At 51.2% G+C, this 27857-nt stretch overlaps 2 protein-coding genes and 1 long non-coding RNA gene across 6 annotated transcripts in view; 2 read left to right on the forward strand and 1 right to left on the reverse strand.

Annotated features, from left to right (window-relative positions):
* The first annotated feature begins 1878 nt into the window (after window positions 1-1878).
* LOC135917446 (uncharacterized) lies at window positions 1879-8188 on the forward strand. The gene is made up of 4 exons (XR_011507126.1): window positions 1879-1966; window positions 4741-4803; window positions 5405-5454; window positions 8037-8188. It is a non-coding gene; the product is annotated as an uncharacterized lncRNA (long non-coding RNA).
* Window positions 8189-8430: 242 nt separating this feature from the next.
* Window positions 8431-27857, forward strand: part of LOC135917449 (uncharacterized) — a 65256-nt gene continuing 45829 nt past the window's right edge. Inside the window, exon 1 of one of the 2 annotated variants that reach the window (XM_070521816.1) lies at window positions 8431-8555. The gene's annotated coding sequence lies outside the window, so the exon portion shown is untranslated. Of the gene's footprint in view, window positions 8556-14496; window positions 14633-27857 lie in introns of those variants that run through there. The other variant, XM_065451012.1, reaches the window with a different exon arrangement.
* Window positions 18760-27001, reverse strand: LOC135917463 (serine/arginine repetitive matrix protein 1-like). 3 transcript variants are annotated; one of them, XM_065451026.1, is made up of 4 exons: window positions 25792-27001; window positions 24076-25665; window positions 21008-21621; window positions 18760-19281 (listed from the first exon to the last, which is right to left on the reverse strand). In XM_065451026.1, the coding sequence occupies exons 1-4, from the start codon at window positions 26833-26835 to the stop codon at window positions 18942-18944; spliced, it is 3588 nt and encodes a 1195-aa protein (XP_065307098.1). In that variant the 5' UTR covers window positions 26836-27001; the 3' UTR covers window positions 18760-18941. The 3 variants fall into 3 exon arrangements, with proteins under 3 accessions (XP_065307098.1, XP_065307097.1, XP_065307096.1); XM_065451025.1 differs by having other exon boundaries at window positions 25750-27001; XM_065451024.1 differs by having other exon boundaries at window positions 24076-27001.

Below are 27857 nucleotides of genomic sequence, written 5' to 3' on the forward strand. Positions count from 1 at the left end.
CCTTGTCCTTCGCACTGTACGTCATCTTTAATACATCGTGTCATGCAGTGAACATGTCAACTAGGCCGAGTTCTTCATGAACTGTGATTCCGCTTGAGACAGGGCAAAGGGCGCTGAGGCAAAGGGCAAACGGGTCAAGGATATTTACAGTCCACCACGGAAATTTGCAACGTGAAGAATTAGTTTAGACTGATCTGATTATTTACTTCACTGACTCATAAGATATCGTTGAAAAAAAAAAACCTTATATAGATTCATTTCGCAAGACAATACTGACTATTATTACAGAACATAAAGTCCAAATTTTACGAATTAAGCGCGAAAATTTAAATGGTGTGAATTAAGCGCCAAAATTCAACTTGATGTGAAGGGCTTAACGTACGTATATGTTCCTATTTCGGCCATTTTGAAGCCCAAGAAGTTCTCGAAACTTCATACTTACAGTCTGTGCCTATACTTTCGAATGCTCCGGGTGGCTTCTTTTCCGAAAGACAACTGATTAGGCCCGAGTTCTCAAAATTCAGGACGTCACGACGAAATTGTGCGAGAACCTCAAGGTACGTGGTGTCACAACATGCGGTTCGCGTTTCCGTCTTTCCTGGCTTGATAAGCCTTCCCTCGGGGAGACAGTGGCTGTTTTGCTATTTCATAAGTGATATATACAAAAACAGCTCGACATACTATTGCTCTTTAGTGCCTCTTTGGGACATGTGACACTTCTTTTGAATGAACCGCTGTGTTTAGGCCGTTAAAGCTACTACCGATTGAGACTGATGAATTGAATTCGAGGCCATATGCCTCGCAGCGCGCGCTGAAATTGCGCTTCTTTTCGCTGAATTTTGTGGCCCACTGTATACGGCACAGTCCACTCTTTAAGGTCAACACTTGATCAGCTACTAAAGGTCAGGTCAGACCGGCAAACTATCTTTCAAAATTTAATTCTCGGTAATTGTACGGTAATCAGTTTGCTGATTTAGAACATAAAATTAATGTCAAAGTTCGATTTTTCGGACTTTCGTGCCGAAATTTAGTAATTACGTTTAAAGAGGTTTGTTCTCTATATTTGGCATCATCATCAGCCTGGTTGCGCCCACTGCAGAGTAAAGGCCTCTCCCATACTTCTCCAACTACCCCGGTCATGTACTAATTGTGGTCGTGTCGTCCCAGCAAACTTCTTAATGTCATCCGCCCACCTAACTTTCTGCCGCCCCCTGCTACTCTTCCCTTCACTTGGAATATCCAGTCCGTAACCCTTAATGACCACCGGTTATCTTCCCTCCTCATTACATGTCCTGCCCATGCCCATTTCTTTTTCTTGATTTCAACTAAGATGTCATTAACTCGCATTTATTCCCTCACCCAATCTGCTCTTTTCTTATCCCTTAACGTTACACCCATCATTCTTCTTTCCATAGCTCGTTGCGTCGTCCGCAATTTAAGCAGAACCCTTTTCGTAAGCCTCCAGGTTTCTGCCCCATACGTGAGCACTGGCAAGACACAGCTGTTATACACTTTCCTCTTGAGGGAAAATGGCAACCTGCTCTTCATGCTGTGCTGGCGGCGTCAAAAAGCTTAAACACAATGGGATAGGAGGAAATACCGAATACTTCCGCAGCTTCGGCTTGCGCGCGGTCTCGCCACAACAGGGTTTTGGTTTCCCGTGACCGCTACACTACCCATGCGAAGAACACAGTTTTACTCGGCTTTAGTATGTCTGCGAGCACAAACTGAGGAGGAATTCAAGTTTCTCGTTGACCTCACGCGCCATAATCTTTTGACGCGGTGTATACGCATGGACGCTGAATATACACGAGAATATACGGTATATTCGTGCGAAGCTGTAACTTGGCAGCGCTCTAATCTTCTCTGTTTTTGTTTCGTGACATCAAGCCTGGGCTCTGGAATTGTTTTTACAGCTCGGAGATTTTACATCTGCGTCTACAACTACACCGTCGGCATGAAACAGGTGAGTCACATGCCTCCTGGAATAAACACGTGTGTAGGACGCGTCGATGAGTGAATCGCACGGCCATGTTTTTGAACCCCTCGATGGAAAACATAACATAAATAGAAGTCAGGAAACTCATGCCATCATAGGTAACGCAGGCCAAAATCAATCAATTTGAAATAAAGAGTCACTGAAACCCAAGTCTTAATTCAGTATAAAATTCAATCGGCAAAACAAAATTGTTACAGTGTAATGTGCAGAGAATAATGATCGGAGGAAAAAATGATGGGAAGAGTAGGAAGTTGATAATACGTTTCGACACAAGCACGTGGGTGTAGAACGTCACCCACGTGACGTTTTACACCCATGGGTGGTGATTGCATCGGTTCAAACAGCGACCGAATAGCAAGTTTCCCACGAGCGTCCATTTCCGAGCGCCGGACGGCAACACGCAGCTTCCTCGTCCTTCCCAAAAGCTTTTACGGGACTTCTCGTCGTTACCAGGCCGCTTAATCCAACACCACCTAGATAGCACAATGGCCTGTTCACTCCGATTCAAGACGTCGTGCTAGTGACCCGACTGCCATAGAAACTAATGGGGATGCTCCGGAGTAAGCAACGGTGATTTTGACGTCACCGCTTTCGTCACGCCAGCCTTGGCAACGGAAATTTGAGGCGTGACGTCATGGATCGGAGCGAACGGGCCCTGTGCTATCCGGTTTTCTCAATCAAACATCGAGGCGTGCTCTTTCCCTGGTGCACACGGCGTCTGAGCACGACGACGGTGCGTCGAACTCTCCACTATACGGCAGCAGCATCACGGATCGGCCAAGGCAAGCAGCTGCACCACGCAAGTCGTCCGAATGACTATCAAGTGACACGTGCTTCAGGTAGCGTGCTATATAGAGTTTCACCGTCAAGTCACCCGTTTGTCTCTCTTAAGTGATACCACGTGCCGCCGCCAGGGAGCGTTCGGTTTCTTCGCTTTTTAGGTAGAACACCTAGGTAGAATATTAGGCAGTATAGTAGCAAGAGCTTGGTGGCGCAACTCACCGCCCCGTTCCAAAGGGGACGCTCATAACATCCATCCATCCATCCATCTTACCCATCTCGCACCTCCGTGCCGCCCGTTTCACGTCAATTCGATCGTTCGTAGAAATCATGCAGTCGTCGTTCGTGTCGCCTTGCTGCTGTCGTCAGACACACACGCACTCGCGTTAATTATATAGTTCGCTGTTCTAGCGTCACCCCGGATCACCGGATTGCCGGACTACCGGATTACCACAAACCGGTAATCCGGTGATCCACAAACCACGAACTGGTAATCCGGTACCGCAAACCGGATTACCACGAACTGGATTACCACAAACACATTCGGATTACCACATACATGTAATCCGGTTTGTGGTAACCCGGTAATCCGGTGACCCACGAACCGGTAATCCGGTTTGTGGTACAGGATTGCCGGATTACCACAAAGTGGATTACCACAAAAACATTGATCAACCAGGTACGCAACGCTTTGCAGAACCTCTAGCAATGCTGCCATAGACAGCTGCCTGCAAAAAAAAATGCTTCCCGTAAACGTCGATTCCCACAGTGCGCGGGATACGCACAAATTTTTTTTGCATTCTTATACGGTCCCTTCAAGTACACGTACGCGCAATAAATAAAGCGTCGACCATCTATTACGGGAAGCTTTATTATTAAGGTGAAAGCCTTATATGCCCCACGAAGCGAAAAAATCCGGCGTCCGTCCGGAGTCCGTGCGGCGTTATCGTACGATGGTACCAAAACCCACGTGACCAAATGATGACGTCACGTTCCCGGCGCCGGACCTACTGCGGCTCGCACCGCGAAACCCCACGGTGGAGTAAATTAAATGGTGAACGTCAATTAATTAAGGTGGATTAAAGTTGATTATAAGATAGATGAAAATAAATGAACTTGAACTTGATCAAGATGGATTAAAGTTGGTACAAATTAAAGCAAGGTGGATTAAAGTGGGTTAAGGTAGATTAAACTGGATCAAGCTCGGTAAAAGAGCAAGGTGGAGTTTTAAGTGATAACTTCGACAAGTACTCGTGCTTTCGCCTTCAAATCTCGTAAAGTCCCTTCAGTGACTGTCAACTTTTTGCGAACCCTCCCGGACTATCCTGACCATGGCTGCTGGCTGCTGACGCTGTCTTGCCGAATAGCTCATGCTTCTAAAGAAAAAAAAAAGAAAAGATTACGCGCTCAGTGGTGCGACACAGCCTCGGCCCCCTAGCACAGCAGCCCCATGCCCTAACCTTCGGGCCACAATAAGCACGTACACTTCTATCGCGCTAAAAAGCCAACCAACTCAATCAAGGGCAACCCAATCAGGGATAACTCACAGTTTCGTTCGGCCTTATCAGACATCATCACTCCCGGATACAATTATCTAATCAATTTCTCTGTAATAACTAACCACCTTCTGCTGCCTTGTTGTGTACTTATGTATATGTTTCTTACCCACTCCCCTCTGTGATACTTCGGTCTCGAGGGTACCAGAAAATAATTAAAAAAGAAAATTATTTGAAACCGTCGTCGCGGGTGTCACATCGCGTGTAGCCCAGCTGCGCGAGAAAACATGCCCCCCCCCCCTCCACCCCCTAGTTTCACTTACGCCAAAGGCGAAGGAACGAAATGGACAAATATTTATAGCATTTCGTTAAACGCTTCGCGAAAGCTTCGATTCACAAACAGATTTCGAGATGTGCGTTACACCTGCGTAATTCCTTTTCTTCGTTTTTTTTTCCATGTTCTAGGAACTGAAAAGGCTGAATGTGACCAGCCTAGAAAGCGCCAAGGAGCTCGGAAATGCATTCATGGTACGAGCCGCAGTTGTCTCCCGTGTAATGTGTTCGCGCCTTGCAAGTTAGCCCAGTTTAATTAACGGTACGTCTTAACAATTAGGAAGCCCTGCTCGAAATGATTTCATTGAGAACAAGGCTCTCACAAAAGGATGGATGGGTGGGCTTGTTGGCAATGCATTATAATCAAAACTTAGAGCGCTAAAAAACACAAAGAAGAAACACATACCACACGCGATTTATTATAAGGTTCTCACGTGGGACCCGAAACATTTTTTTTTAATTTGTTCGTCTTTGCTGACTTCTGTACTGTATTCTTTTTTATTATTCGTGATTATTCCGGAACAAACAAGATTTCGTCAGAGTCTTTAACTTTAGTCAGCATAATGTTCCGCGCGAATACCACGAACTACTGCTACCCGTGGTATTGCCATTGGTTAAAAAAAAAAAATCCAGGGGGTGGGTGGTAGTTACGTGCCAATACCACGGTGCAGGTTACATGGGTGTTGTATCTTGCGTGTCGCCCCCCCCCCTTCCCCCCAATCGAAATACGGCCGCCTCGGCCAGGGTTTTTTATCCGGTTCCTGCTCTTACATGACTTCCTTGTAACTTTCTGCAGGAGTGCCTCAACGGAAAAGAGATTCCGTGGCCGGAGGACTTTTGGCGCGGGTTCGTATCCCTGTCTTGTTATCTCTGTGAACTATGTTGCGTTGAAGACGCCCCTGCCTCCGTGACTGTATACTTAATGAGGTCATCTCCCACCCGATCAAGTTTCTTTCCTTCTTCCGCTTTCCCTTCAACTTTCCGTTTATTAAATATATGAAGTTGATCGTTATTTTACCTAATTTATAATAAATTGTTTAATCTGAAATTCTATACTCTGAATAAATATGCCAGACGTACGTTCGATATCCCGTGTTTCTGAACGCGTCGACCTACAACAGCGTTTCTCAATGACTTTCTTTCTTTCTTTCTTTCTTGATTTATGTAAGACAATGAACAGATTGTCTTAGGGGACACGGCTAAAGGCAAACGTTATTATTGGTTAGTTATTATTGGTTGGTTATTATTGGTTAGTATTAAATATTCGTTAGTAAAATTTCAGCAGTTATCGGGCGCAGTCACGAGGTTGTGCAATATAGGATCGATAACTGATAGCAGCACACGGTTTATGCCATTATTGCAAGGACTTCTGGTATTTATGTTAATTTTGTAGACGTTTAGTTGGGACAGGTTACATAGTGTAGTCGGCAGTCCTCGATGTATGCTCTCCGACAGATTAGACTCGCAGTGCACATTACCTGCCAGCTAAGGTGAATATTCCTCTGTAATGACGATTTCAAAGCTGTCATAGTATAGGAGCTGGCAGGATATGGGAGCTACTATAGGAAAGGCGGTGGTCCCGGGTTCGAGTCCCGGGCCAGGACGAATTTTCCTTCAACTGCGAGGCTTTTCTTTCGAGGAACCCGTCTGGGTTTCCCTTGTAGCAATTGCTGCGATTGGGTAAATGTCTCGTTTTCCCTTAGTTAATGAGCTACCTAATATAACTACTAGATGTTGTAAGTCCTGTCATTCGAGTTCGGAAGTACTCTAAGCGTGCTTCGCGGTCCTCATGCCGAATATGTTCGATACGAAGACAAACAACGCACTTGCAAGTAAACGATGCGTTCACGAATATATGAACCCACACGTTTCATCTTCATCATCATCATCATCAGCCTGGTTACGCCCATTGCAGGGCAAAGGCCTCTCCCATACTTCTCCAACAACCCCGGTCATGTACTCATTGTGGCCATGTCGTCCCTGCAAACTTCTTAATCTCATCCGCCCACCTAACTTTCTGCCGCCCCCTGCTATTCTGCCGCCCCTGCTATGTTTAGTTGAACGAGAAAAAATCGGCAATCACCTATTCCGCAGAGGCCAATCAACGCGTCGCTGGTTCACAAATATTTCCGCGTGGCGCCGCGAAAGTCTGCGACGGTTGTGAATACTTTTGACAGAAAGCGTACACGTGTTTGTTCTAAAAACCGTGGTTTCCGAAATTGGGCCGTGGCCTCAGAGATTGGTGGTCAATGCGATCACCAAGCCACCACCATGGCCTCAAAGATCGGTGGTCAGTGTGATCACTAAGCCATTATGAAAACGGGTATCACCTGGATTTGCCTAATCGTCGTACTCGTGGCTGCAGACATCTCTTGTGGCGTTATATATTAAGCTTTATATTAATAGATTTCCAAGCAATCATCTCCTTAAGCATAGCAAGGCAATGAGATCCCGTGCACATTGCTCAGTGCAAATTGTTGCACTTATGACGCAATCTTTTTCGTTGAAACTGCCCAGTGTGCAAAGCCATTCTGAAGTCATACGGAGGAAGGTTAGGCACATTTGCGTATATAAACTGCGCATCATAACCGCGCTGGAGGAGCAGGAGGAGGAGGAGGAGGAGGAGGAGGAGGAAAGAACATTATTCTTGTCCTGTACAAGGTGTTGCCACCTGCCTGGCTAGTCCCATGTTGGGACCGGAAGGTCAAGCCTCCTAGCCCTATCACGGGCGTACTGGACAGCCAGGACTTGAGGGATATGATCTGGAGATCTGATCATTCCTGAAAACCGATTCCGGGAAATGCCAGCGCCGAGCGACCCACACTCCCAGAGCATATGTTCAAGCATGCATATCTCCTTTTTGCATGCTTTGCATATAATATTCATGTCTGCAATGTCATACCATTCCTTTATTTGTGCCGGTGAATAATAAGACTCTGTTTGTAATTGCCTAAGTGTAACTGCTTGTGCTCTGTTTAGCCTATAGTTAGGCGGTGGAAACTTTCTCCTTGCCATGTAGTAATGTTTTGCAATTTCATCGTATGTAATGAGCGTATCTCTTTGTAAGTTCTCCAATCCAGCAGAATCAAAACCATATGTAAAAGCGGCCCGGTCTGCAAGGTCTGGCTGAATCGCCAAATATTGCAGTTGCCTCCGGCACTAGCATCACAGTTCCCTCCAGGTACATCGTAGAGAAAACTATATGCACAACATGGCCTCCGAGACCGGGCGGCGTGCGTCGTTTGACAGCGCTCGCCGCCCGATCTCGGATTCCATGCTTCCGACAGTACGATACCCCGAAAGAACGCCTAATTCAAACGCACTACACGTCGATCACATCGTCAAGATATGTTGCAACCAGTTCCGCTGTTCCTGTTACGCCGAAAACCCTGAAGCATTCCACGACTACCGCCTGTTGTCTCGTGCAGGGAGGACAACGTCACGGAGGCCATGGAGAACCGCCCCTTCATGGAGAACCGCACCTTCAGAGTAGCCGGTTGGCCGTTTTACTGACTCGGCGGCCGCGGCAGATGCCCGACTGTGGAGAGCGAAATAAAGTTGTCGTCGCTTGCGTAACCGATGTAACGTTGATCGTGTTTCGTTCACTTGTCTCCAGCAAAGCGCGCCTGAGCATTGCCTATCGTGCGCTCCCCTCACCGCCATAGGTGAACAACGCTGCACGCTTTTGTGACGTACGCATCTGAAGTCGAACGAAGTGATCGTCAACTGTGGTTGCACACGGAATGCCGGTGGCGTCAACGTTTCGACAAGGGTTGAAACTCGTCGGGGCGGCAACTGCGGTCGAAACGCTGGCTTCGTCGGCAAGTCTATAGCAGTCGCGCTGCCTTGACGTATATGCGAGACCTGTCGTTCTAACGTTGGCTCCAGCGGCGGCGCGCCCTGTTCGTCGACCGCATTTGGTGCACTTCAGGCCTCCGACCTTCCTGGTAAGTTCTCCGAGGCCGGAAACGCGTTTCACGGCTACAATCCGCCTGTTAACTCTTGTTTGGAAGAGAGAGAGTTAATAGCCACTTGCACGTAATGTGAATTATGCACAAGCCGGAAAAACTTATACATGTACCGCGGGCATTGCGAGTCAGTAACACAGGGCGTGTTTAGCAGCTGATCATAGCCGGAAAGACGACGAATTCGACAACGTGGTCGAACGTGGTTGCCCAGAATAGTATTATGCACTGGGAAACAATGTGTAGAGTCTGGCAACTAAGGTGTGACTGAAAACCAGCGAAGAAGAAGAGGTGGTTTAATGACTGGAAAATGTAGATAGGTCGGCCGGAAAATGGAGCATCTGGCCTGCTATACTCTACGCAAGGGAAGGGGAAGAGGGGAAGAAAAAGGGTCACAATGGGGGCGGTGACAATGGGAGGAACGAGGTGAAGGACACATTGCATAAATGTTATCACAAGCGTGAGTCCAGGCGCGTGTCGCCTAAGAAACGTGAAAGAGCACGCATTGTCTCTATCGTCTGCCAACTCTCTGGCCATGTGCCTGGCAAGGGGTCTTCCGACAGTGGTCTATTGCATAAATGTCTCAAGGTGTAGCTGCCATTGTCAGTCTTTCGCGCGCATACTCAGGGCACACCACAAGCGCATGGTCTACAGTTTCTACAACGCCACACACTGAACAGTCCGGGGAGTCTGCATATAATGCAAGAGTCGCTTATACCTTGTCATTGCCAGCCACGAGCGGGTGAGACACTGACCCAGTACAACCCAAATGTCGGCCGTTCTGGGCGGTGTTGGCTTTGATTCGTCGTTTGCATACGTGTTTGCGCAGTCATTGGCGGCCGCAAATACGTCAAAAAAAGATGAAAGAATACCCGTCTGCAAAGCCACGTCTGCTTTACTTTTGGGGCGTGTGAGCGCAGATCACACAGAGGGCGCCACTGGTCCCAGTATATCGGGCATTGCGGTGTTGGCGCGTCCATAACCCTGCTCGATAAGAAGGTGAAGCAAGCGTTTGATCGGGGGCCGTGACTGTGAAACCGATATCGCGAAAGGGGGCTTGTGTGAGGAGAAAACAGAAGGAAGCGAGCAAGAAAGGAGGCAAACAACGCAAAAGCATTGCGAACCGGAGTCTGTGTACAGACGGGCGAATGTGGGAGTGTAAGGCAACGCCCTATAGTTATATACTACAATTCCAGACAGTGCCGTTTGTAGATCGGTCGGCCTGAACCGGGTCCGAGTTTTTTTAGCGGTTCCCGACATGTGACGCTCATCATCCAGGCGCTTGTCCCCGAAACACGTCTGCACTGCACGCAACAATGCCCCTATAGCACCTAATTTAGGCCTAATCAACCACTCAATCAGTCGATCTACTTTTACGGGGCTGTGCATCGACTGAACATTTCGGCCTGATCAATCGGAACCTTTCAATCGATTAATTATTCTGCTATTCGGATTTCTGGATTTATGTACGCTAGCAAAAAAAAAAATCACAAGTGATGTTTCCATAGATAAACACGGAAAAACCAAAAACAAATAAACGGTGCAGCAGCTTGTGTGAGTGGGCATATAATAGGTATATTAAACTTAGATGAAATCAGAAGTCCAAGTGCAGTTGAGCTATTCACTATGGGTGGTGCGGACGGTAATTTTCGAGACCGAATCGAATACGATTCGAATAGAGCCAGAAGCTAATCGAGCAATAACGATCATCGAATGACTTTCGAATAGCTTTCGAGTAATGGACAGACCATTTTCACCCTAATTACAAAACGACATTCTCCACCTAGTGTATTCGTAACGTTAGCATGTCTCGGTCATTACAATGAATATGTTATGAAGCGTTTTGTTTGTCAAGAGCACAAATACATATAGCAAGTTTATTCCCATATTCATGTGAATGCGGATGACAGTGGTCTAGCCGTAAAATTATGGCGCCATGAGTAACGCCGTACGCATAGCGTACTACGCTACGTAAATTATCGTGTTTTGCGTCTGCTATGGTCACTTGTGTGAAATTGATCCCAAAGTTGGTGATTTGAAGTATTCGAAAGCTATTCGAGCAATATTCGTATTTAGGCATAATGACTATTCGATTTGAATACCGAATTTAATATTGCTATAATCAATTCGTTATTCGAGAACTTTGAGTATCCGCAAGCCCCTACTATAGTCACTTGACCATCTGTCCCACTGGCTTGAGTAGCACACGCGGTAAGTCTAAACTTGGAGTGTACGGAGCACACGGGTGTCATATTTTGTCCCGACTCCTGAGCTGGATGCCCAAAGGCGTCATCACCCAGCCCGAGGTGCCCGTCCTCGCTTTCGGATCGAGTGAAGCGAGAACTTCTATGCCGGGATGCTTTCCTGAGTTTGCTCACGCGGCCTCAATCGATTACCCGTTATTAAAGCTATGATGAATTAATCTGAAGGTTGGTCGCTTAACCACACATCCCTTACACCCTCAGTAGAGCGTTGCGTACGCTTCCTTCCTTATTCTTTCCATCTAAGGACAAGAGCTCAGTTTCCTTCGCTCGCCCGCTGACCAACTTTTCACGCTCACCGGACTTTCTCGGTCTCCGACGGGACACTTATCCTCTCTCTCTCTTCCTTTCTTTTTCTATTCAAAGGAAAGACGAAGCAAGAGAATTGTAAAAAAATTGCGGCAGCAATGGAACTCAAAAGGCCCGTCCACAATGGGTAGACACCCGCTGGGCAGCGAAGAAGAGTGGGCACAATAGGCGGGTAGCCATCCGTGAGCAGACGGCACGCCTGTCACTCGTCCCGTCACAGTTCTTTTGCCTTCTGGTTCGTCGCGGAATTAGACGAGACGACACTTTCGTATGTATACGGTGCACGAGAAAGAGCCTGCGAACGCGTTCCGTCGGAATGCGAGCCACGTCACGCATTTACGCACCGAGTGGAGCATTTGAAGGACACCTCACGTCATACTCCGCGGAACAATGCGTGACCAGCGAGGCTTGAGACGAAACGGGAAGGGTCCGCGTCCATTCCTTTCGCGACGCCGCGTCGCCTGTATGCGTAGAGCACACGTCGCCGTGGCACTGTGTATGCCGGTGGCGCGAGGTGCCTGAGGACTGTGAAACGGCGCGGAAACAATTACACACACACAGAGGCAGAGACGAACACCACAGCGCGCTCTCGGCGTTCGCCGCAGCGATGAAGAGTGTTGACCTCCGTCTCTGTATCCGTGTTGATTTTCGTGTCCTTCGGTTTCACGATACCAACGGGCCCAGGCGTCGACTCTCGTATTTGAGAACATGAATAGCAAACATTTCGGATAAGTTCATTATTGTTGCGCTATGTACTACAGTACACAGTATAACTGGGTCAAGATGGACATTGAATGTCAGTTTGCGTCTGCCTTCCGATTCAGTGTTCATCTCGTCCCCGTTAGTGTGTACTGCACACAGCGCCACAGCGTTGAACGTGCACCAACTAGCCCACTTCATCGCACTGTTAAATTCCAGAAAAGAATCGATGGACTCTACGAGGGTGGCGATATGAGCTTGTTGGTCGGTCATCATCGAAAGGTATCTGTATAGCGCAACAAAAGGAGGACACAAGAAGAAACGCTTGTCTGCGTCTTCGTTTATTCTTGTGTCCTTGTTTTGTTGCGCTGTACAGATGCCTTTCGAGAATCGATGTATTGATGCGAAAGCATCAAATGCCCCATTGAGCGGAAAAGCCGTCGTCTGTCTGTCGTCTGGACAGACGAAAAAATCCCACTGGCTGCGACGCCACGTCATGAGAGCGCCTCGACGGAGCAGAGCGGGTGAAAGCGAACGCCTGCGGTGGTAGCGCGCCAGGTGCTGCGTTGGGGAGAGGGCATCTCCGCGACATCCACGTCCACCCTCGCTCTCGGAAGCCTGTGTTATCCGTGCGTTCCTATTCCGCGCAAACTTTCGCCTGCTTTCCAACTGCAAATCAAAACGCGCAAAACTCAGGTCTGTGCGCTCTTCTTTGATGACGTCATGCTACTTGAACGAAATTTCCATTGCCAAGCCCGGCGTGACGACAGCGGTGACGTCCAAATCACCGCAGCTTATTCGGGAGCGTCTCCATTTGATTTTATGGCTGTCCGGAAAGGTAACATGACCCCACGGGTCGAAATGCACCGGGCTTGGGCTGTCTGCCAAGCGTCTCAACGCACTCGCTTGTCCGCGAGAAGTTCACAACTCGAAGGGCCGCGCGGCGGCGCTCAGATGGACATTAATGCTTTCGCATTCACAACTCGCGAGTGCTTAGGTGTCCCCGGTTTCTTTGTTCCAATTTGTGCCTTGTGTGTTTTACCGCTATTTCGTAAGAACAGTTGAATAAAACCAGCTTTAGTCTGAATTTTTAACCGAGTTTGGCCTCGATAATGGGTATACATGCTCGGATATCAGAGAGTTCGTGTTGATGTTGCGCAGTGCTTCCACAGTAGCGTCCTTCAGCGAGTTTTTAACATTGTGTGGCTGCTTGTCGGTCTCCCTCTCAGTTACCTCCATCCTATACATAGCTGCGTTACAGGTTTATATTTGGAACTGCGGACGCCACACCGAGGGTGACGTGGTCGCAGACATTCACAACCAGCCACTCATTGGTCGAGCCGGCCTGGTAGGAAGAAGCAAAATCCATTAGTTAAGAGAGGCGTAATGGCCTCGCGAACAAAAAGCTTGACTGTTGACTTTCTCATTTGAAGCTCCTCCGCCATGACCATAATTGGCTACTCGGGGTTCTCACCAACAATTGCCTCCACCTGCATGGAGAAACTCGAGCGACTCAACAGCGCATCTTACCCACGCCAGGTCTATTCTTTTTTTTTTTCTGTGGCACAGATTATAATTGGCCATAAGTTGCAGGGGGTATCGGATTCGATTCCCTGCTTCGGCAATGTACTTTTCAAAGGGACGAGAACGTATAAACGACGGGACGGGATAAGAACAGGTCACGTTACATGAAGTTGTCAGTAATCGCAAAGTACCACCCAAGCGACAGCTGTTATTACCTGCACCACGGCAGCAATAAATTAACCACAGACCAAGTCAAGTCAATTTACAAAGTTCGTGGTCAGTCTGGCCACTGACATCGAGTAGATTGTGTACGCGCGACATCAAATAAAGTTAAGTAATTACGATTGTCACAAGCACCTGATCTTTTGCAAGTCCACAACTCCCACAAGAACATCCTACAAAAATTTTACCAATAACACGCACGTTCTTTTTTCCTTTTTTTTTCATGGACAAACTTGGTGCTCGCTCTGACATGCTGCGTAGAGTGCTTCTGTTATGCGGTTTCTTCTTTCCAGCCCTCCAAAATCATTTTCCAACAAAGAAACCGCGGATAATCCAACGAGGCATGGCGCGCGCATTAAACCTAAGAGCTTACGTTGCACTCGTACGGGCCACCATCGTAATGCAACGAATCAGGCTGCTTTGACGAACGCTCGGTGGTCGCACCAAGATTCTCCGAGAAAGAATGTCACGGATTCATTACTGCCCTGCAAGGAGCACGTGAACGCGAGAAGAAATGAATACGCCTCCTCCCGGTCCGCACTCGCAAGTGGCAAAGAGGGCTAGAAGTAGTCGCGTGTGATTTGGATAGGCGGGGTGGAAGAGCAGCCGAGCGCGGTAAACAGAGCAAGCGAACGCAGCGCCACACCGAGCCGCGGCGCTTGGAAAGTTCACAAAAGAGACGGGTGGAAAGGGAGGCTGGGTTGTGAGGCGAAGGTGAGCGAGGGGGGGAAAAAAAGACGCCAAGCAAAGAAATAAAAAGAAAGCAGAAGCAAAAGGGCGTGCCATGCAAACGCGAGATTTGTCGCCGCCGCCTCATCTGCAAACCGCGGAAAGCTCACGCTGGAGGCGTGGAGAGCGCCTCTCGTCTTTCTCAAAAGGAGAGAGAGAGGGAGAGAGAGTCGGGCCTCGCCGAGTGGAAGCGCTGTAGTGGCACGCGTAGTACGGCGACAGTGAGTGCTCCGGTACACGTGAGTGTGCTACTGTGTTCGTGCGCAGATTAGGCCCGGCTGCATTGAGACTCCCGCCGCATCGTTCTCGGACAAGGTGAGCTACTCGCCTTGTTCTGTTTTGACCCGCAGTCGCGAAACGCAGACGACGGGCACGCGACCGTGCGGGAGAAGGAACAACGATCACTGTGTGTCGTCCATCGTTAGTCACGTGTAACGCGCGGCGACTCCCGATGTGGAAGGAGACGCGTTCGATGTCGTAAGTGCACAATGGACACTTTCCCAGATCTTTGCAAGTTGGCTTCCCAGGAAAGCTTCGCAGACCTACCCCCCCCCCCCCCACCCCCTCCTCCCGAAAGCTCTCGTCCGCAGTGGCATTTCCATCTATCGAAGAATGCGCTTCGCGGATTTCAGTGTTCCGCCAGTCATTTTTTTTTTTTTGTGCCTCTTCCAGTCGGGGACGTTTGGTAGCTGTTGCAGTTCAGCTTTGAGTACTTTACGAAGCAGCTCCTCTAAGCGAAGCGAGATAACATTCATTACTGGAGCACTATATATTCACCTTGCGCATTTGTCTACAAATGTAAAAGTGCAAATGGCGGTTTGGTGGACGTGAGCTTCGCGGAGAAGACAGCTTACGGAGATGCGGGAAACGTCCATTTGCAAAAATGCCCTAAAGTAGGCTTGACATGGAAAACCACTTGGTGACCGAAGCCTACGAATGGCGTGATAGACTAACGCATCCTTTGCGTCGACGAATGCTGTCGCGTGGAACGGGCCCCAGATATGGTGTGCTAAACAAACACTCGTCAAGAATGCAGAGATATCACAAAAAAACACAGAAAGTCGACGTTCCGGGGCCCGCGCGGGTTCCTTGTTACCACGTGTCGTGTTCATCGCTTGGCGCGTCGTCTGAAATATGCAGTGGTTCTAGCATATACCTACGCTTGCGTTGCTCTTCGCCAATGCCACGCTTCGATACTTTCCAGTTCAGGCTTTCAGTGCGTGGCGTCCACCCATCCAAAAGGCATCAACGTTAACAACAAAAAAAAAATTCCCTACCCCCACCGGAGAGGGGTGCGCTTTATGCGGGAGACACATGGTGCGATTTTCCGTGCGATCTGTCGTACGGCGCGTCGTGTGCGACTTGCCGCATGCGGCGATTCGGGACACATGGTACGAATGAGCGAGCGGCGGTTAGCTCCGCCCAGAACCGGCGCCCCTGCGTAGAAGTTCGGAATGCTGCATAACTTCGAACAGACAGTGAAAGCAATCGTATTTGCACAGCTCTCTTGTTTGAAACAAACGATGACAATATAAACACGCCTATGGAAGCACTGTAGACGTGTTTCCGCAAGGCCGCGTTAGCAGTAACGGCTTCGTTGACAGCCGCCGATGGCTATAGGAGCCGGCAGGCATAGCTTGCTCGGCCATCGAAACCGACACCGGTGGCGCTTGTGACACGATCGCTTGCAGCTCGTATAACGAAGCGCCACAACATGTACACAGTTATCTCACGCTTAAATTGCAGGACATTTGATTTCATTGGCGCCGACGGAAGCGAACGAGCTGCCAGGCGAGCTTGCGATCGCTCGGAGACTGTGTAGGCCTAGCTAGCCGGCCGTCTATCCGAGGCCGAGGGCCCATGCCGATGCGTCCGCAGCTCGTAATAAAGCGCCTAAAATGATCAGCACAATCAATGCCTGAACATTTATGTTTCTCTTAAGTGAAAATACGGTTAGTTTTCTCGGTGCTGTTAGTAGCGATGAGTAAACACGCCAGTCAGGCGAGCCGCTTCGTATAGACGATTGCTGGCGCGTCTGCGCTGACCGCGTCCGATTAAAAATCACGCCAACGATTTACTATATCGCACAACGTTTTATAACGTGCACTCTTTCGAGGCCACTTAATTCGATAAGTTACTTCGTGTCAGAAACAAATTGCTGCTTATTTATGTGCCGCCGTCAGCGGCGAAAGAGGCCCTCGTTTCGACCAGGGAGAAAAAAAGCAGACATGATCGGAGCGGCGAGGCGCTCGCTCGCCGGCTCCGCCCCGTCGGGTCTATGACGTGCCGTGACGTTCGCGCTACCTGCGCTGTCATTGGCTGCGGTCGCCCGACCGATGCGGCGGTCGCACGAGAATATTCAGCAAGTTGGTCGCATGCGCGGCGTGCGATTCGGCGCCGCGTGCGGGGGATTTGGTTGAGAACCTGTTGAGTGCGGCTGCCGGTGCGAATGGTCGTACGACCGATCGCACCCAAAATCGCACCATGTGTCTCCCGCATTAGGTAGAAGTGTATGCAGCCTGCAAAATAACCTTCGGTTGTTAAGCTGCCTTGAAGAGCAGTCACCTTGCAGTATGGCTGTCGGTTGCTTCTTTCACAAAAAAAAAAAATTCTTAGAAGCGTGACTTATGATCCCATGCACCCGACAGCAGGTGTTCTTCATACTTGGCCACAACGTACTACAGACAAGTTCTGCGCACAAACCAGGTCGGGGGCTTTCGGAAAAGGCAAGGCCAGTCAAACAGTGGCGTGAAAACGGGGGAGGGGGGAGGTGGTGTTACCACTTCGAGTGCAGCGGTAAGGTGGGTGCAACTGAGCAGTGAAAAGGGGTTGAGGTGAAATATCTAAGAATTATTCGTCAAAGGAGCGAAAATCAAAATTTGTAGGAGAGTGTCCCTAGCCAAACGGTACTTTAGAACGCGGAGTCTAAATAGAGAGGTTTAGCTTGTCCGGTTTTTAGGTAAACGCAGGTGTGGCGTTGGGGCGGAGGCGTAAACGGGAGAGACCTGCACGGTGCAGCCACCTGGTGGCGCAGAGCTCAAACACAGACTGTGACAAAAACTTTTATATTCCTTCTCTCCTTACTTTCTTTTAACTTTTCGTGCTTTCAACATCTACTGTGGCGTTGACAAACGCCTGCCCTGAGACAAAAGGGATTAGGACCACTTGCTCACTTAACAGACAGAAACAGCTAATATTGCCTTAATTCTACTTCGCTGCTGGTGCAAATTTTCGGCACTGGCGTAATCGTGTTTCTACCAAAAATTTACACCTGTAGCAAAGTAAAATACACTTGGTTACTGCAATATTAGCTGTTTTTGTCAGTTTGAGCTCTGCGCCACCAAGTGGCTGCACCGTGCAGGCCGCCTGCGTTTACCCGCATACCAGACACATTAAACCTCTCTAATGAAATGTGCATGCGCTAGAGACTTCGCCCCCGAGAAGTACGTAAAATGTTTCGCAGATACAGCCTCGTGTCGCTTGTTGTAACTGCTGTAAAAATATTTCCCGCCACGGCCGGCTACGCTAGCGGATAGTGCGAGGAGGCATAAAGGCGCGGCCATTCATTTTGCTCAATCATCTGCCTTCGGCAGATCTGTGCTGTCTGTGCATCATTGCCCGTGTACACACACAGTTCAACTTTCAGCACAGATCTGTCGAAGGCAGATGAATGAGCAAAATGGAAGGCACTCTTAAATATGTTACAGTATTGTGGATGGCTTATACTGTTCTGCAGCGATATTGGTCAACATTGCGTACACTTCCTTCATTCAACACTCTGCGCTCGCTATGCAATTGTTCACACCCTTAAAGACGCCGGTTTGTAACGTGACGAACCCACTTACCTTGAAGTCTTTAAAACGGTGAAAAATGTATTGTACGCAACAGCCAGCTCGAAACTGCACTCGAGGTCCGAAAAAATAAAAAGTGTAGTTTACAACTGTGAAGGAATTCTGAGTACATCCAAGTATCTGACACGTTAGTTTGATAGTTAATAATAACTTATTAAAAGTTATTTCGCGCCGTTTTCATGTGGTCTGTCGCAGTATACCTTCCCTCGTGTTTGTTTGCTGCGAAAATCCTCCCCAATACCAAAACTTCATTGCTCACTTCATCCCCAGTCACATCATGCTTTAAGGGAGAGGACAAATTAGCAATTGGACGGATCAAGGACACCTATAAGAATGTTAGCATGTTTGGTGTGTACATTCCTTCCAAGATCGCTGTGTCACGCTCATGTCGTTCGGGACCGGAAGGTACCGAGAGAGCAGCGTTAAAGAAAGGGAGCGGCACGCAAGATCACGATCAGTGCTTCGGGACAGGGAAAGCCCCAAATTGTGTACACATAGTTTACGTTGTATGCTCAGTGGAGAGACAGTTTACTTGCGTCCAAGATATTTTTTTTTTGTTTCACAAATACACCGCAATATCGAACGAGTACGTACACTTGCAAAATGAGTTTTATCGAATAGACAATATAGGATAAATTTTCCGTCTTTACACGCTATTTTCTATTCATTCCCCAAGAGACCATAGGCTCTTAAACTCCGTTGAATGTTTAGGCTGTCGGGAGATACGCCTTCCGTCGATCGATCGTCGCTCAAAATCTACCTTCACGACAGCGTTACGATTCGTAAAGAGTTCGGAAGACGTCAAAGTTTTCGGTGTGGCTGGAGGCCCCGCGGCGACACAGTCTGCCGCTGCTGACGCTGCGCGCAGGTGTCGCGACGGCCGCGGCGACAGACGGCGCCAAAGTCGGCAGGGTCGAGCTGCCCAGACTGCTCGACAGGAGAGCTTCGCGCGCCGCCCGGTTGGTGGGGCAGTTCAGCAGCTTCCAGACGAGCGACAACGGCGCGGTCACCAACATGCCGAACACCCGCCGGGAGATGGCGACCCACACTGGCTCACCGTTAACACCGCTAGGGAGCAGAGCTGGCGCCCCGCTCTCGCCCTGCGCCGCAGATCTGCGGGGCGCGGTTTCAAGGGTCAGTAGTGAGTAGACACCTTTAGCCTCTCCGCTATTCCGGTAAACGGGACCGGTTTGGGCGGATTGCCGGATTTGCGGGGGCGTAAACGTGAGCGGCCAGAGCGGTGCAGCCGCCTGGTAGCGCAGAGTTCAACCAGACAAACGCAGAGCTAAAACTGCAGTAAACCACCATATCCTGCTCCGCTACAGGTGCAAATTTTCGTCAGCGGCGTAATTGTGAACACGATTACGCCACTGTCGAAAATTTACGCCAGCAGCTAAGCAGAACATAGTAATTAGCTTTGTGTTTGTGTGGTTTAGCTTTGCGCCACCAGCTGGCGCCACCAATCTGGCCGCTCACGTTTACGCCCCCGCTAAGCCGGCAAACCGCCCGCGCTTGCCGGAATACCGGACACGCTAAAGGTCTCTAATTTTAGTGCGTCCGGTATTCCGGCAAACGCGGGTGGTTTGCCGGATGAGCGGGAGCGTAAACGTGAGCGGCCAGATTGGTGGCGCCAGCTGGTGGTGCAAAGCTCAGCCACATAAACAGTCAAATACTATATTCTGCTTAGCTGCTGGTGTAAATTTTCGGCAGCGGCGTAATGGCGTAATCGTGTTCACAAGTACGCCGGTGCCGAAAATTTGCACCAGCAGCGACGCAGAATATAGTAGGTTACTGCAATTTTATCCCTGTCCGTGGTTGAGCATTACGCCACCAGGCGGCTGCACGGCTCCCACTTACGCCCCCGCCCACCCGGCGATCCGCCCAAACCACCCCCGTTTGCCGGAATAGCGCACACGCTATTCTAGTTTCAAATTTATAACATGTTACGGAAAAGAAAAACAAAACTCACCGAACTACTTTATTTAAAAGCGTTTCTCATTACTGTGATCTATTACTATCCAAGCGAACGTCATTGCACAATCTCACAGACTGTAGTGGAAATCAATCAAACAGTTCACACAACTCGTAGCCAAATACGCATCTGGCCATCTAGCATCGGGATTAGTTGTGCAAAGTGTGACCAGATGGCGCAACGTGTCCATGAAATCCGAGCAATGGTGTGCCAGACTTGAGCGTGTGAGCATTGCCTCGTTTACTAGATGCCTGTGGTACACCTGTGGAATGGCACGGGCTCCCAGCGCAACGGGCCTGCCCTCATTTGTGAACAAGCGCCGCGAGGTGGCGTTCGCGACCGACGCTCGATGGGAAAACAAATCAGGGAAGAGATTAATACCACGGGATCACGTACCGGCATAGGCAGTGGCGTAGAGAGAAGTTTACCACACCGCGCCTCCTTCACATTATTTTTGTGGTTACCGCCTTATTTAGGTACACTCTAAGAACAGTTTACACCCTTTGGCTTGCCCCTTCTGCCACACAAAAATAATCGTCATCTGCCTTGATGCGTTTCCTTTCTTTATCGCTGCGAGCCCGGAACTTTCCAGTAACGAACGGCACGCCCGTTATCAGCATAGAACAGTTTACACCCTTTGGAGTGCCTCTTCTGATAACGCGCGTGCCGTTCGTCACTGGAAAGTTCCGGGCTTGCAGCGATAAAGGAAACGCATCAAGGCAGATGACGATTATTTTTGTGTGGCAGAAGGGGCAAGCCAAAGGGTGTAAACTGTTCTTAGAGTGTAGCAGGAATAGTTTGAAGTACGAACTATTTGCAGCCTCGCGGAGGTTACTAAAAGAGATTATCATCGGATTATTATCGCACCTGGGTAATACAAGGAGCGTCGCCGACGGCGCCAGGCGCAGCTGCTCGAGCGTCTTGCGGTAGTCTTCGCGCGAGAACTCGCGCAGCGGGTTGGTGCGCGCCATGGTGAACGGGAAGCAGGAGGGAAGGGTACTGGCCAGCAGCTCTTCGGTGTACCAGCGCACTTCGTCCAGGTACGCGGACGCCGGGAACGACTTCTGCACCGAGCTGCCGTTCGGCAGGTTGAAAACGATGTTCGCATCGTCAGCGCCCCCACCGGCGCGGCCGCTAACTACCGTTGGCGTGAAGCTCGCCGACTTGCGAGCGTTGCCGCCTCCGGGGGCCTGCGACAATTCGGCGCTCGGGGACCGACTGCCGCCGCTGCCTCCAGGGCGGCTCGGCGACCGACGGCTTCGGGCCCGGTTGCGGACGTTTGTACCCGACAGCGAGACACGGTGCGTGGCTTTGGTGCTCGCAGTGGCCTGGGCGGCACTCGCCTTTCCATCGTCGACGCCGTCTGCCTTCTTGTCGTTGATGGTGACGTGGCCGTGCTGCCTGCTCGGCGACGACGCAGGGGGCGCTGCCGGCGTTGTCGCTACCGGTGATCCGCGTTCCTGAGCTGCTGCTGCTTGTACCTTGAGGCAGAAACACTGGTCTTCAGAGAAGTTAAGCGTAGCCAATTTGTACTACCTTAACAAGAAACAGAGAGAAAAAACGTTTATAAATATATGAATAAAAGGCAACCACTGTGGTGACTAGGGTGAGTTATCTGAATTAAGTTGTTTCGCTTCCCTGGTATGGCATCAGGTTTTCGTATATGGCTTCTCGATGGTCAGGGGTCCCTCTTGAAATAATTCAATCGCTTAAAGTGGCGACTGAGCTCTGTATCTGAAAGAGATGTTCGCCGGATGATGCCGACGTCAAGCGGTCTAGAGTGGTCGAACAATGGATGCCTAAGGCTGGAACCAACGTTTTGACTGGGAGGCTTGTTTGACGCACACAAGTGTTGTCTCCAGCCTGAGACATTTCTTGCTCGACCACTCTTAATAAGCACAATAAACGTCATCGCAGCGCCGCGTCGCTGCTGTTGGCCACGGCCCACCGTAACCTTGGCAACCTAGGCCACTGCATGCTGGCGTCTCGACGAATGTTCGGCCCGCCGGCACGTCCGCAGGTTTTTGCGGCAGCGCCGGGAGCTTTGGATAGGCGAAACATCGGACGTCGGCAGTAGTCACGTGGTTTCACATCGGCAATTTCCTCCTCCGAGAGCGAGTCGCACGTTCGGCTTGCGCACTTGTCCCCTACCTTTGAGCTCTGGAAGCGACCGATCTACCCGACTCTGCTTCGGGGCATACAGGCGACCAGTCGAAGATACCATCAAAAAAGTTTGCACGCTTTGAGGCTTATCTTGCACCACAATCGCGATCTGTCTTGCGCCCCTTTCCTTTCTTTAACGTAACGCTGCGTGCCCGGCATTTCTATGGCCAAGAACGACATGCGCATCATCAGCGTGACATAGCATTCTCGACGGGAAAGTGGCGAACGCAAGAAAGGAAACGCAAGCAAGGCAGATGACCAATTATCGTTGTGGGACAAGATAAGCCCCCCAGAGGGTGCAAACTTTTTTAAGAGTATCACTTTGCGCGTCTCGAAATCTGCCTCTGCCTGTAGGTACTATATAGGGCGGACGGCGCGCTTTGCTCGCCCCGTTTAAACACAGCTTAAGATTCCGACCAAACGGGCTGGCTGGCTCCGTAATGGCGAAGCGGCAGTTTTTACCGCGACAGCGTTAAGGAGCTCGTGTCGCAGAAAAGCCGGTGTCGTCGGCGTCGGTGTCGTCGGCGTTGGCCGTGAGCGATAAATCCCAGCAGGCACTTCTTGAATAAAAAACAACTTGCAAGATGGGCTGGGTGGGAATCGAACCAGGGTCTCCGGAGTTTGAGACGGAGGCGCTACCACTCAGCCACGAGCTTGATGCTTCAAAGCGCTACAAAAGCGTCTCTAGTGAATGCGGTGTTGCCTTAGGAACGAGGTGTTTCTAAGACTCAGGCGTCCGTCGCTTGCTCAGGCGCACATTTCCTTGCCGCGCCGAAAGCGGCGCTGCTCGACGCTCACCGCGTCCGATGCCGGGCGCGTAGTCGCTGCGCCGTAGCCCACTGTCTTACACCCCTAGGCGGGTCGACGGGGATGCTGTGGCGTTCCACTCTTGAAGGCGAAGCTTATGCGTCCTCCAATTTTTCTTTCCTCATTTTTTTTCTTTTTTTCTTTTTTTGTCAGTGGTTGACCTGTGCTACGGAGGCGCACGAAACATAAGGTTTGTGGCTTCAGGGTACGCCTTCGGCGCTCTGCCACTGTCAGGGTCGTCGGCGATGGCAGGCGATTTTTACATGTGCCACATGAATCCGCCCCTGCGTTTTCTCCGCCCGGCTATATGAACATGGACTTATAAATTGACCTGCGAATGGGTATTCAAGAATAAAACGAACTCGCAACGACAGAGAGTCATTATTCGTCGTTATTGAGATCCACGTGGCGCTCCGTGTCAGGCCTGGTTGTGAAGCACAGTGAAAAAAACGAGCATTTATTGTGGAAGTGAAAAGAGAGAAGTCGTGTTATTATGTAGCATTACTTCAAAAAAAGAAAAAAGAAAACGCATAGAACACGCGAGTCGAACCCACCTTTTCGCATTCACGAGCACAACGCTTTAGCGTGGCGCCACAAAACACGGGTAGCAGGCTTACATTCCGGAGCATTTATCGGCTGTAGCGTAGTGCCTCACGGCTAGGGACAAACGGAGCAAAACGCGCCTTCCTCCGCAGTGCCTAGGGAAAGGAAGATGTTGAGATGCAGAAGTCCCCAAGTCTCCACGTCATCTAAAAAACGAATCCCACCCACACCCCGCTTTTGTAAGTAATACACTTCTTTTACGCTACAGGTAAAGAGGTAACATTCAGAGGCGGAAAGACGGAAGTGCGGATCAGACAACAAACAAGGGTGGATGACGCTCTCTAGAGTGAGAGGAAGGAATACGTCAGCGGGTCACTTAATGCGGTCAAGGCAGCTCTCGTCGATGACGTCGCCAAACTTACCTTGGCAATGTTGGTGCGCGACTGAGCGCCCATGCTAAGAGAGACGGTGGGAACTTCCACGTCGTTCAGCGTGCGACACAGGTTGTTCAGCGACTCCTCGAAAACCCCCGCCCGGTAAAGAAGGGTACGTCTGGACGCCGTGCGAGCCATCTCGTCCATCCAGTCAGCCTCGCCTCTGAACGCGGTGGCCGAGGGAGTCCTGCGAGCCGTCAGTTCTTCGTCCACGGTCTCGTCGTCACCGTCGCTTTTCACAAGGCGCTCGTAGAGCGGGCTCCTGGCCGCCATCGCCCTCTGTCCTCTCGGTCGCAAACACGACGGTGGCGCCCTCTTCGTCGTCGCGGCAGCGCTGTCATCGCTGGTGCGGTGCGTGGGACCGAAGACGAGCGCCTCTTCCAGCTGGGAGTTGCTGGCCGTGAGGAACTCCTTGCTTTTTGTGGGACTCGAAGGCCTCCGCGCGCTCTTCCGCGACTGAGGAGGATTGCGATTCTGAGCCACTGTGGCGCGCGTTGTCTGCTGCTGCGGCGGCGCTGCCTGCGGTAGCGAAAGCGGCGTAGTAGCCGCCTCGCACGCGGGCTTCTTCCCAGAGGATTTGTGGAGCGCCTCTCGCGTGGTTTTCTGGATTTTCGGTCGAGTCCGAGCACCTGCAGGAAGAGGCGATTGCGGTGGCGGTGGGGTGGGCTGCGGAGAAGTGAGGCAAGAGTCGATGGCGCCGATTTCTTCCTCGGTGATGGTGTCGATTCCCGGTCGCATGCGAACGACAGAGACGGTCTGTTCCTGTGACGCCGTCGGTATTGGCGGCGGGGACGGCATTTGAACGTACGTTCGCGGCGACCCGTGCTCGGTAGATTTCGTCGAGGTGTCGTTTGCTGGCGGCTTGGGCGGCGAAGCGCTCTTAGACCTCTTCCCTTTCTTCTCAGCCAGGGTGGCCTTCGCGTCCTGAGAGGCCCTGGAAGCGGCTGATTCGAAGTGCTCGATCTCCTCGGCGAGTTGGCCGAGGCCGGCGTCCTGCTTTCTAGTCGTGGAGCCGGGCACTGCAGCTGCCTTTGCAGCCACCTTCTTCAACGTCGCCGCGACTTTGTTCGAGTCTCCCGCGTTGTCTTTCGTTGGCGATTCGCGACGCTTCTTGCGTTTCTCGGAGCCCTGCTTGGCTTGCTGATCTGGGCTGCCGGACCGTTGCGCGTCTGAATTACGCGGCTGCTTCTGGGAACGTGCGCCTGAAGAAGCCCTTCGCTTTTTCGCCCGAGTGTCCTTGTCCCCGGCCTGTTCGAACGCGGCCTCTTCCAAAGCCGCGATGGCTCCGGCAGCGTCGCCCAGGTTTCCCGGCATGTTCTCCAACTGGCGCGATCCCTTGTACGCGTCCGCATGTTGCCTCTGCCTTTCCCCCTTCGCGTGAACCGCGACGTTCTTGGCCAGAGGTGACGCCTTTGATTTGGTGGCCCGCTGTTCCTTCTTGGACTTCTGCTTCTGAGCAGGCTCTGCGAGCCTCCGCACGTCCACAGATATCGTGGTTGTCTCGGCGGCCGACGCTTCCAAAGACTTCCAGTCGGTCTGCTCGTACTGCGAACTACCCAAGACCTTGTCGGCAAACTCCTGCGCGAGCACGGCGAATTTAGTTAGCAATGCAGGGCCGTCCGCGGCGTCGCACAACAGCGAATCGATGTCGTCCAAACTTACGAGCAGAGCATCACTGGCGGCGACGGTGGTCGGGTGCTCGACCTCAGTCGCGCGAACGGCTTCTGCTCCTGGCGACGGTGGTGGAGGAGGCGGCGGCTGTGGTGGCATGGTTGCAGTAATCTCATCCTTCCCCTTGCGAGATTTCTTGCGCGATCCCCGGCGTGGCTGCTCGTTCGAACTCCTTTTGGCCTTCTCAGCGACACCGGCCATCTCCCTTTTGTCATGGTTCGAAGCGGCAGGCTTGTGTTTCTTCTCAACGTCGACGGACTCGCCACCCGTCGCTGCCCCCGCGATTCGGGCGAGCGGATTCCCATTGAGTTCTTCCGGGGTTATTCCCGGGTCTTTCTTTTCATTGGTGTCTCCCATCAGCGACACCAGATCTCCAGCCAGGTCGCCGTGTATCTGGGCCGTGGCGACTGTGGCGGGCGGAACTAACGTGGCCTCTTCCATCGCTGCCAGCTTCTGGAGCAGGCTGTTGTACGACCGCTTGTCGTCCATGTTGATCTGCGTGGACTGTTCGGCGAGCACCACGATGCTGGTCTGCACGTTGGCCTCTTGTCGCCTGTGTTTCTTCTTGGTGCGTCGCTCTCCGTCCCTGCTGCGTCTTCCGGCGACGCCTTCGGCCGCCAGGGCTGCGTCTGGAGGGCGCGCCGACGACGACTGGCGGTTCGCGCGCGCCATGCGGTCCGCGGACACGCTCGTTTCGCTCGCGTTGCGCATGTCCGAATCGACCTTCCTGAGGGTGCACGAGGCCATGAGCTTCGCGAGTCGGTCGCTGAACGACACCGGGTCGGTGAAGCCCACGATGGAGGCCTCGAGGTTGCCGCGCGAGCTGATGAAGAACGTGGACGGAATGGCGGTCACCGGGTACACGAGGGCGAACTGGCGGCAGGCGCTGCTGTTCACCCGGAGCCGTATGGGAACGCAGCCCATGACCTCGATGAGCTTGTTCACCTCGGCGTCCTCGAAGGTGGAGCGCATGTTACGCGAGGCCATGTCGTCGCCCTCGACGAACACCAGGAGCAGGGCGCGTCGGCTGTGCGCCTCGGCGATGGCCTGGAGCATGTTGCCGTTGAACCACTTCATGATGATTTCATTTGGGAAGGAGCGGGCCCTGCCGTGCCTCGCGAATTTCGGCAGGGCCTAATTTTGTCGAATCGCGGTGAGGTGTCCCATGTCCACGGTCTGCTCTTCGACTGTCGAAGGAATTTTGCTCGGCCCAGCCCGGGTCAAGGCATGACGGCCGTTTGATGATGATGATGATGTAGTTGCTGTTCTATTGCGCGCACCCACTACGAGAAATATGCCTAAAATCTGGCGGTAGGAGGTAGCTTAAGAAGAAAGAATAACTTATTGCATGAAGGCTCCAGTGGGAGTCGTCCCCGCTTGAGCAAGCAAGCATGTGCTTATAATACTGCGGCAAATCTAGGCAAACGATGGAGCATGTTTTATTCGAACGTGAAGATATCTGCCGAGCGGTCGATTTAGGCACCACTGACCTCCTTGAAGCCCTTGGGTTCAGCCAGAGCAGGGGGAAAGTAAACATGTCCGCAATGGAGATCAGTAAGAGGCGATTGGAAGATCGGTGGAGGAAGAGTAGGGAAACGACAAAAAACGGAGGCGTGCGCAAGAACAAAGTTCACAATAGCGGTTCAGAAAGTTTGGTGGGGGGAACTCATCATGGGGGGTTTTTTTTTCTTTCCTTTTTTTCTTTTTTAACATAGGTCGGACATTAGGCAATATAACAGCAAGAGCTTGGTGGCGCAACCCACCACCCCGTTCCAAAGGGGACGCTTATATAATCGATCTATCCATCCATGTAGAGTTACTGCATATCGGTCGCGCAGTTAACTCAATCGGATTGGCGATGGTCGCAATGGCCCCCTGGATGTGGCGAACCCTGTGCATCAGGAATAGCCACAGAGTCTGGCGCAAGTCTTCGGGTGGTGCGGCCCAGTTTGCCCATGTGTAAGGCATATGTGAACGGGGGGATGTTGTCGCCTGTGATCATGTGGGGTGAGAAGAGGGCGCGTGGACATTCCTAGTACAACGCGTACCACCTTAGGAAGATGCCCACAGACCTGACAGATGGGGTCGCATAGTCTACG

Source organism: Dermacentor albipictus, chromosome 7, assembly GCF_038994185.2.
Source record: "Dermacentor albipictus isolate Rhodes 1998 colony chromosome 7, USDA_Dalb.pri_finalv2, whole genome shotgun sequence".
Taxonomy (NCBI): Eukaryota; Metazoa; Arthropoda; class Arachnida; order Ixodida; family Ixodidae; genus Dermacentor; species Dermacentor albipictus.

Coding starts and splice junctions, on each gene's coding strand:
- LOC135917463 (XM_065451024.1), bottom strand. CDS start 26,835: ATGAAGTGGTTCAACGGCAACATGCTCCAGGCCATCGCCGAGGCGCAC. Junction 21,622..24,075: donor CGCGCACCAACATTGCCAAG/GTAAGTTTGGCG, acceptor TTCTGCCTCAAG/GTACAAGCAGCAGCAGCTCA. Junction 19,282..21,007: donor ACGCTCCTTGTATTACCCAG/GTGCGATAATAA, acceptor CGCGCCCCGCAG/ATCTGCGGCGCAGGGCGAGA.